The sequence below is a fragment of the Tetrao urogallus genome, assembly GCF_951394365.1.
Source record: "Tetrao urogallus genome assembly, chromosome: 25".
Classification (NCBI taxonomy): Eukaryota; Metazoa; Chordata; class Aves; order Galliformes; family Phasianidae; genus Tetrao; species Tetrao urogallus.
Window position 1 is genome coordinate 1,089,417 of NC_136838.1, and position 10,644 is coordinate 1,100,060.

The 10,644-nt window shown below is 38.6% G+C and overlaps 1 protein-coding gene across 1 annotated transcript in view; it reads left to right on the forward strand.

Annotated features, from left to right (window-relative positions):
• The window catches only part of SPPL2B (signal peptide peptidase like 2B), a gene marked incomplete at both ends in the record, with an annotated part of 29,295 nt that extends 20,077 nt beyond the window's left edge, over positions 1-9,218 (forward strand). The window contains 7 exons of the mRNA XM_079546940.1: positions 1,543-1,624; positions 2,694-2,768; positions 2,898-2,960; positions 4,386-4,485; positions 5,436-5,513; positions 7,015-7,175; positions 8,934-9,218. Of these exons, the coding sequence (XP_079403066.1) occupies positions 1,543-1,624; positions 2,694-2,768; positions 2,898-2,960; positions 4,386-4,485; positions 5,436-5,513; positions 7,015-7,175; positions 8,934-9,218 (844 nt within the window). The remainder of the gene's footprint in view (positions 1-1,542; positions 1,625-2,693; positions 2,769-2,897; positions 2,961-4,385; positions 4,486-5,435; positions 5,514-7,014; positions 7,176-8,933) is intronic.
• Positions 9,219-10,644: the final 1,426 nt, after the last annotated feature.

The window sequence follows — 10,644 nt, forward strand, 5'->3', positions numbered from 1 at the left end:
ATGTGGTATTGTAACAGATATTGTAATAGATTCAATAGTAAAGAGGATAAAAACAATTAACTTGTCTAAACCAAATCACAGAGTACAAAATACGACTTGTTCTAAAATCTTAGTCTTACAACCAAGAACTTAAAGAATAAATTTCTGCCTACATCTTAGATGACAGATTAAAATATACATAGCTTGGACAAAAACAATTGCAGAATTACAGAATGATTCCATTTGGAAGACATCTTTGGAAATCATGTGGTTCAGCCAAAGCTGCTCAAGCAGATCAGCCTGGCGCTGTTGCCCAGGACAGCGTCCAGTTGACGTCTGAATATCTTCAAGGAGGGAGATTCCACAGTTTCTCTGGTCAGCCTGTGCCAGTGTTCAGTCAACTCTATGGTACAAAGTTTTTAGAGGGAATCTCCTATGTTCCAGTTTGTGCTTGCTCCCTCATGTCCTGCCACTGAAAAGAGCCTGGCCTCATCATCTTTCCACCCTCCCATCAGATATTTATGTGCATTCATAAAATTTCCACCTCCCTCCCTACCCCCTGTAGCCTTCATTTTTCTAGACTAAACAGTCCTGTTTCTCTCAGCCTTTCTTCACAGGAGAGATATTTCAGTCCCTTCACCATCTCTCTGACCCTTTGTTGGACTCTCTCTAGTAGCTCTATCTCTGTCTTGTATTGAGTAGCCCAGAACAGGAAAGCATACTCCAGCTGGGCCACACCAGTACTGAACAGAGGAGAAGGATCACCTCCTTCAGCCTGCTAGTACAGCCCAGAATACCTTTATTCACCTTTGCCATAAGGTCACATCTCAGGTTCACGTTTAACTTGGTGACCACTGGGCCCTTTTGTGCCATGTTGCTTTCCAGATGCTCAGCCCCCAGCAGGTACTGGTGCAGCGGGTTGTTCTTCCACAGTTGTAGGGCTTTGTATTTTGTCTTGTTGAACTTTGTAGGTTTCCTTTCAGCCTGTTTCTTCAGCCTTTTAAATTACCCTGGATGACAGTACAACCTTCCAGCAATAGCAGCTGCTTCTCCCAGTTGTGTGTCATCTACAAACTTGCTTGAGGGTACACTTTGCCCATCATCCAGAATATTGATATTGATGTTAAACAGCATTGGACCCCAAATGGACCATTGAGGTACACTGCTAGATACCAGACTCCAACTAGTCTTTGTGTCACTGAATCAGCACGCTCTGAGCTAACCTTTCAGCCCGTCATCAGCCTGTCTCACTATCTGCTCGTCCAGCCTGTGTATCAACATCTTTCTGTATGAATCTGATGGAAGACACTGTGGAAGACACTGAAAACCCTGAATTCTAGATAAACAATATCCACTGCTCATCAAAGCAGCTAGTCATTTCATTTTAGGGTTATCAGGTTGGTTAACACAATTTTCCATCGGTGAATCCATGTTAACTGCGATGTTGATTTGAAAGAAGTGGTTTTTTGTTCGTTGTCCCAAGCAGGTGCCTAGTGAGAACAAGACTTGATCTATTTGTCCTATAGTTTCCTGCAAAAATTTAACTTTTTGCTTTTCCTTTAGATGGGCCTGGGTTCTGCAAGATGCTTTAGGAATTGCTTTCTGTCTTTACATGCTGAAAACAATTCGCCTGCCTACATTTAAGGTATGGATATTAAACAGATATTAAAAGAGGAGGTTTTCCTGTATAGTTGAACTGAGGAGTCACTTACAGTGGAGTATTCAGAGATTTTAGTGTGTTTAGATTGTCAGAAAGCAGGGAAGTGAAGGTAAAAAGACCAGCAGCTCACACTCAAGGTGTCCTTTTCTCTGTGAAGCTTAATGAAGAAAAATAATGAGTCTGGTATATGCTTCAAGTAACTTCTGGATCTTGAATTTTGCTGGTTATGGGTTTTTCAGTAATTTAATCACGCTCCCTTCTTTTAAACTCCCTGATTCATCAGCATCCTTCCTAAATAAAATAATGTACCATAGAGCTAGGCATAGTCTTCCAGAAACACTGGAATCGGTTGGTTTACTTATCAACTGCACTGAACCCATAAACTTACCTTCCATAAAGTGGTGATTTCATGTTTTAGGTTTTATTAAAAATCCGTGCTGAAGCTCCAGGTCATGCAGATGTCATTAAATGTGATTCCCTCATAAGTTTTGCTGTTTGTGGAGATCTGTCAGCTGTGACTTTTCAGTCCTTCACTACGTCTATTTTGCTGCAAATCAAAGTAGAGTAGCTTACAGCCCCTGGTTTGGTTTGGTGTTTCTTTTCCCCCAGAATAACACGTATCGTGGGTGCAACATTCTGGCTCCTTCCAAGTCTTCCAGAACGTATTCAGCACTCTAAAATAAAAATTAGCACTAGCATTTAGTTGTTTCTCAGGCAGCTCTTTCAAACTCTGTTCCAAGTCATCTTCACCTGTAAATTTTTTCCCATGTACACTGGCCAAGGAAATCTAAATACTGCTTTAAACTTTATGTAGAAAATGCAGAACTTTTCACTGTTTCCTAAAGTATTAAAAGAGTATTTCCAAATTCTACAACATCAGGAATTTAAGGGACTAACATGTAATTTTCTTTTATTAGCTGCACATATGGTGAGATTCTTCTGTTTTTAAAATACTTGGGAATTCACATTTTGCTCTTGAGTTGCTGATTATTCTCTGCTATCTGCTAATGCATAGAGTATAACTGTACACCAAGTATTTTGTCTCTTTCTCCAGGGTTGTACCTTGCTCCTCCTCGTTCTTTTTGTCTATGATGTATTCTTTGTATTTATCACACCATTTCTAACAAAGGTAAGTGAAATATTTTTCTCATGCCTGCTGCTCATAGAGCAAAGCAATGGCCTATTTATCTGTGTTCCTAAATAACCCCTGGACTGCTGAGTGATGTGCTCATTTACAGCTTTGCCTTTTTTTTTCTAGACTGGGGAGAGTATAATGGTGGAAGTGGCTGCAGGCCCATCTGATTCTGCCACTCATGAGAAGGTATTGTATGTAGTCTGAAAATAAAGCATTATGTTCCAGCTTTTAAGATTTCATCTTCTGTAAAACTCAAAGACCACAGATCCAAAATGGAAATGCCACTCCAAAAAGAATTTTGCATGGAAACAAGCACGTTAGAGCTCTCTGGAAATCTGCAATAGAAATGAAACAAAACAGACTTAAGTGACTCACCATGATAGGTTTGGTCTTGTATCTTGCTTTTAAAAGAAGGAAACTGATTAACTTGGTTTCACAAAAACGTGAGCCCCTATCTGTAAATAGGACCAACTCCTAATGAAGTATGTCCATTTTTTACCTGAAGCATTTCAATTCATATGGTGTTTGTCTCTTTCTTTCTCTCCAGCCAGCCCCGTTTTGATAACAGTTTTATGAAAAGCTGAGGCGAGGCAAAGGGGGGAAACTTAAACTGGAGACAGAAAAGTGAAGTAAAAAATCAGCAGTTCTGTGCCATTATAGTATAATTAGATACAATTACTTTGGCATTAAAGTAAGCAAAGTAAATAGTCTTTGATGTTATATATTAGAATATATATGTTTGCCCTGGGCCTTGCCGTACTGTGCCTCAGCTCTGCAAATTATATCTTAAGCAGAAACAGAAAAAACACACACAAAAATAAGTCTTTGAAGTGGGAAATGGGAATGGGAAAAATGACCTTTTATAGTGATTCAAAAATCTTTGCACTTCTGATACTTTCATTGCATCCAGTAGAACCAAATCTAAAACTGTTTCTTACGCATGTGGCAGCTAACCTCAGTTTTTCTACAGTTAAAGCAGAGTTCATACCCTACTGCATTTGAGGACTTTTAAATTAATATACAGAGTTGTGAGATGTCTTTCTTACTGAGAATTTAAATATTTCATTGCTCTCATGTCATAGAATCATAGAGACACCAAGGTTGGAAAAGGCCTCCAGAGTCTTCCATCCAACCATCCACCTACCACCAGTATTTCCCACCAAGCCATGTCCCTTAGCACCACATCTAAACTCTTTCTTTACAAGGAGAGTGGTTAGGCCCTGGAACGGGCTGCCCAGGGAGGTTGTGGATGCCCCGTCCTTGGACGTGTTCAAGGCCAGGTTGGACGGGGTCCTGGGCAACCTGATCTAAATGTGTATGTTTGGTGGCCCTGCTAGGCAGGGGGGTTGGAACTACATGATCCTTGAGGTCCCTTCCAACTCGGGTGATTCTGTGATTCTGTGTGATTCTGTGATTCTGTAAACTCAACTACAGTTTGTTTGCTGTCAGCAATGTTAACAAAATATACCTAACATAAGGATCTATAATGTAAATATATATGTATGAGTATACATTTGCTCTATCTGTAGTCTTCAGTTCCAGCACAACGGGATCTGGTGTCAGTATATAGAGAAAAGTTTTTCACAGGGTTTATGTCTCTTCCATTCTAAGCTCCCAATGGTCCTGAAGGTCCCACGACTGAACTCCTCCCCACTGGCTCTGTGTGACAGACCTTTTTCTCTCCTAGGATTTGGAGACATTTTAGTTCCAGGTATTTCTTCTTTGCTGTGTTAAGAATTGTACCTGCTGCACTGTCAAATTAGTTTGTCCTCTTCTTCCACTTCAAACAGAAAGCTTGTTTTGACTTGTGTAAACTTGGTAAACTTTGAAGTATGCTTTTTTTTTTCCTGCACTTCTTTTCAGTAGGAAAATGCGTTTTAATTTTATGTTCAGTTGCTCACTTGGCGAAGTAGAGAAATGCAGAGAAATTTGAAGAGTTAATTCCACCAAATGGTGTTTTGATATAGACATTTTTAATGGTGTGATGATGAGGAATCTACTTGTTCATTTGCCCATGATTTGGGGTGGCACATACCTGACCACTCAAAACTTAGTAATTACTAATCACACAGCATCCAGTGCTACCACCACACCTCTCCATATGGCATCAGACAGTATCTGCAAGTACACCTAATGCCTACCTAAAGTGCTACCTATTGTAGCTGAAAAAAATGTGTATTCTGGCTTTCAGACTTCTGACAAATTATTTGTCAGTTTTCTTGTGTTGGGAAGCTTCAGCTGTTCGTGCTTTCCTCCCTCCCCCAACCCAATCTTACACTTAAAATTGTTGCTTTTAGATTATCATGTCTAACGACCTTATACCACCACTGGAGGTTATATTTCTTGTATTGATCTTCATGTATGGAGCTTCAGTTAGTTGGGAGAGAGATATTTCACAATATGTAACAAGTGCTATTCATTCAAACCTGGTCCTCCAGGATCTCAGTGTCTGTAGACGTTAACGTTGCTATTAGATTGCTTTGGCTGTGCAACTGCCTGTAAGCTGTGCAGTTTCCTGAATGATTCTGTCATAGCTCTTAAACATGGGAGTACAGAAGTATTGAAAACTATCTTAAAAGTTCTGAGATTGTTTGATGTTTTCGTTTATCTTAATATGTGGATGGGTTGAAAACATGTTATAATTGTTCTTTTCTTTCCTAGGTTTACTGGTGGCCTATTGCCATAGATTTGATATTCAGGTGCAATCATCCAGAGTATATTTTGTAGCCTGCACAATAGGTATGTTTAACACTGATATTTTGACACGTAGTATGCATTGTTATACATGCTTAGTTAATCATTCCAGATTTTTTGATTAATCAGTCCTTACATTTCTTGCTATGGAAGTTCAGGTTCAAGGATATTTTATTTTGACTTTGTTCTTTACTTTTTGTGTGTTCCATGACTTGATGGCATAATGAATTACTTTATAATGATGTAATACCTTCAAATTGGTTCTAAATTGGTTTCAAAGTTTAGTTTGTAGAATCCAGAGTTGCATGTTGTGGACTTCCAAGTGACTGCAAAATGCAATCTGACTTTATTGCAAAGACACCAGGAATCTGTATTCATGCCAGCCAACACTTAATTTCCTCAAAGTTTTCTGCCAATATTCTGCTTTAGAAATCCTTGTAAAAATAGCTAGGTTCTTAGGAGACTCAAAGCAAGGATAGAAAAATTCTTTTATTTCAGTGGGTTTTTTTCTATCAATTTCTGCATTAATGAAGAGTTGACATTGTTATTGCAGGAATGGGAACTACCCACATGCTACACTGTATTAACAAAATTAGGATCAGCAGGATGGGAGAAATGATTGTTCCCTCAGTTTGGCTCTTAAGACTGAGTCTAGAACACTGTCTGGCTTGGGATCCTTTGAGAGACTTTGCCATGCTGGAGTAAATCCAGTGGCTGCATGCTGAAGCACATGGCACTCAAAGAAGAAAAGGCAAAGGAGAGAAGATTCTTTTGTTGTCCACAGTTATCTACTGTGAGAATGCAAGAGTAGTCTGAGTGCAGTCTCTGTAACTGTATAGGGAAGAGATAATATATGAGGGAATGAATGTAAGTCACAGAAAGAAAGACTTCAATTGAATACAAGGAACGCTCCCTAATCTACATTTATTTTGAATAACTGGATAAAACTATTACTGAGTGTTCCAATCATTTGGCTTCTGAACAAAAGTCAGTTGGCTCTGAAAATGTAATTGAAAATATTACCAAATATTGCCATATAAATGCTTTTGCTGTGCTTATATTCTGCAGAATGCTTGCAGTACTTAAAGGGAAAATAATTAATGATATAGCTGGCATTGTTATTAGTGAGAAACAGCCAAAGACCATCCAAACAAGGAGCATGTATTATAACAGTCAAAATAACCATCTGTATTGGGGCTCATAAATACAATAAGAGAAACAAAATATTTTATTTTCCTGCTCTGAAAGTGCTTAAGGTAGTTTTTTGAATTGCACAGTGTGTATAAGGCCAATCGAATTGCACAGTGTGTATAAGGCCAATCACAGTACTCTCACAACATCGGACTGTCAACAGAAGGACAGCAGTATCTCACAGTACTGTTCCAAATTTATAATGTATACACTGTGCTCATGTTTTAAAAAGTTGCTTTACATATTACATGGATAAAGAATCCTATAAGAATGCTTATTTAGCAAATTATTTAGTTGCTCTTGTGTCAAGCTATGCCCCAATAACTTCTTTTTTGCTGGTTCTGTTTCCTTCCAGCGTATGGCATAGGCCTTCTTGTGACCTTTGTCGCCTTGGCGCTGATGCAGATGGGTCAGCCAGCTCTGCTCTACTTGGTACCCTGCACTCTAATCACCAGCTTTGCTGTGGCTCTTTGGAGAAAGGAGCTTGCAATGTTCTGGACGGGCAGCGGGTTTGCGGTGAATACCAGTTTGATATGAGTGTCTTCAAGAAATACTAATATTATAAAAACCTAACTAGAATTAAAGTTGAGTAAAATATTGTAGTATTATCCACCAAAGCCAAATATTTTTACTTTTTTTTTTTTAATGCACTTTTTTTCCCTAGGTAATGTTTTCATTTTCTTTCTTTAATGTTTATGGCCACTTAAACTGACTAGTGAAAAGTAAAGTAGAACCCTGTCTATCCTTCATTCTGCCACAGTTTTACTGGTTTGATCTTTGTTGAAAGTATCATTGCCATTTTGGTAAGTAGCTCCTTAAAAAATATTTATCTTCCTATTTTTTCCTAGTCTACTGCTTATAATGATCTAGTTAAGTACACTGAATCATCATGTGATGTTTCTCTGTGGTATGAATGAAACTCATTTGATTCTGAATGGAATGATTTCTATTATGAGGCATGACTATAGATTGTGATGAATTAACCCTGAAGTGAAGAATCTATCTAGCTGGAGGTTCTCTCCCAGTGAGATTTATTTTGTTCCTCAATTATTTTCTTTTATAACCTGCACAGCCTTCCTCTAGAGAACTGATTTAATTATTGAAAAAATTAGTGAGCATCCAGAATGTGTTGGAAAAGTTGCTGGTTGCCATGCACTGATAGTAAAAGTGATCAAAACCAGAGAATGCAGAAGTGCCAAAGTGCTGTCTGCTTGTTCCTGAGTAATCAACAGAGCACGGCTGATTTCAGTGAGGAATCATCCAGCTACAGATTCTGTTTCTTTCATCTTTTCCAGACTTTAATTCTTTATTTCTGTTAATTGGTACAAGCCATCTCTTTGGTCATTGTAGATTGCTTACAGTTCCTGACATTGTACAGACAGTAATGTTCTTGTTTTAAATTCTTTTAAAATTCTTTAAATTGTTTTAAAATTATTTAAAATCGTTGTTTTAGAGTCCTTCAGTAAGAACACAAATGTGATGGAACTGCTTGAACCAGCAAATTGCATTTCTTATTATTACAGAAAGCCAAGTAGTATGCAGTTAGCTGGGTAGGGCCTGCAGGAAATCTGTCACAACTGATAAACCAAGAATAAGGGATTAAAACTACTGCTGTTAACATCACCCAAAGATTACAATCAAATAAATGAAAGGCAATCCCTTATAAACCTGTAATAGCAGGACACCCAGGAGGAACTTAGCAAATAAGTTCTTCCTCACAAGGAAAATCCTAAAAAAAAAAAAATCACAATCCATTTGTTCTTGCAGGTCTTGTTTGGAGGAGCAGATTTCCTGGTTACAAATCCTGTAGGCATTTCACTTGCTTACACTCAACCAAACAGTCATCTGCAAGTTGTTTTCTTCTTTAGGACTATGCCATCTAATAATACCTTGCTCCCATAGCCTTACCAAAATTCTTAGAATTTTAGACTAGAAATCATGAGTTCGAGCAGCGGTTCAAAACTAAACTTTTATTGTGAATAATAAAAGTTTGGTGAGTTTTAAAAAGCTATTGGACAAACCCCTGGAACAAAAATCCCCTTGTGCACCCTAAATGGCAAAGGCAGGATAACTGTATGCACGTGTCTGTCACTGGAGAATGGTAAGGGATGTTGTGCCTTCTGTCTTCGCCTCGTGTGGCCATTTTGATCATACCTGACACCTGGCTGGAGTTGAATATGTTTGTTGCAAATTCTAATATCTCTATAGTTCATTCTGCTCTTCATAGCAGTAATAATTTCTGCTTTTCATCACTCTGTCATCTTCCGTTTGCAGAAAGACCTACCTCAGCCTCCCTTGGTGATAGCTTCTGTCAACTGCCCTCAGCTTCCTAAAGATAGCAACGTACCAGCTTCTCAACAGGAGACAGAGGAAATGGCCAACCCTACCCTCCATGTGAAGGAGCTGCACAGCCCTACCTTGGCTGCAGAGGAGCCAGCTGATAACGACACAAAGACGGAACAGTCAGAAGTTTCTATCACAAAGAGTGAGGAACCAGCTGGGCACAAGGATGACCTGGAAAGTAAATCTCTAAACCTCAAGCAAAAACAGCTGGAATAAACAATTTGATAGGAACTCCGTATTTTCCCTTACAAACGTTCGTGTAAAACCAGTATGTATTTAGACTGGTTCAGTAGTATTCACGTTCATTGAGGAACCTCGGTGGGAGTCTGATCATCAAATCCAACAAAGAATGTTCTGCCTCCAGCTTTGGTACAGCTATATACTTCAAACATATTTGAAATATGGTGCTCTACAAGGGTTCTGATGTATGGATTTCAATTATCATTTTATTAGTGAATGCCTTTGACTGATCCATTTTAATTATACCAGGGTAGTATTACGAGTCTTTATTTACACAGTACTCTGTGCTTTGTGGCTATTTTTGCTGCTTTAGCATAGTGCAGGTTAACGTGGAAGAAAAGCATTGAACAAGTCTGCTACAATGCTTAGCTGAAAGAAACACAAGAGGACTTTAGCACTTTCCCTATTGTCACCTTTTACTTTTTCTACTTGTCAAAGCCATTGATGCAAGGGAATGCTTTAGTATAAGCTGACATTCAGGAAATGCAGAGAGTGGTTAAATTGCCAGCCTCTGAAAGGATTTATACTACCAAGGTGCATTAAATGCATCTCTTAAACTTCTTTCTTTTTACTTCCAGGTACCTGTGTTGGCTACTAGTCTAGTTTAAAAGGTAGGATGAATGGAGCTCCAAGAAGCTCGCTAAGCACTCCATGAACTCCAGGGATTGTCTCTGAAAAGAAGGTGTTTGTGACAGAGCACCCCTGGTAGAATAAGGATATTAAGAATGTTTGCTTTAGAAATGAAATTCGAGCCGGATAAATAAGCAAACAGGGAGTGACGTTAAACTAAGCTTGCTTATTTTCATTGGGGAAAATGTTACAGTAAAACAGCAAAAAAAAAAGTAAAACCTCAAGAGCCCAAACTGATGAATTTTAAGGAACATAGTTGTGGTCACTAACTGAAGAAAAGTCTGATGTTTTCATTCTCAAGGGAACACTCGGTGCTATCGTAGGTTGTGATTTAGAGCTACTTGCTGCTTAGTAACCAATCAGCTGCCTCAAATAATGTTTTGTCTTCATCCCAGGAGTAGCTGAAGCATGGCCTGTCAGGTTCTGGAAAGAGGCTGTGGTCTATTTTGCCCCTCTTGCTAAGTGACATTGCAGAGGACACAGTTTGTAAGTGTAAAACTATTTGGGGTGCAGGTGGTCTTAATTTATATTCCTGAAATTAGACATTTTCTTGTGTACGTGATTGAGTCTTTTATGCATCTTTTATGGGGAGATGATGAGATTTGTGTACCATTTGTTCTATATATGAACATTTGGCTTTATCAAAAGCCAAAAAAAGCCAAAAAATGTGTTTTACGTTTAAATTGCAGTCCCCTAATGCCTCAAACACTTCATGTTAAAACTGAGAAAGAAAACAAAAGTGTTCTAGGATCCTGGAACACGTTTCTAAATT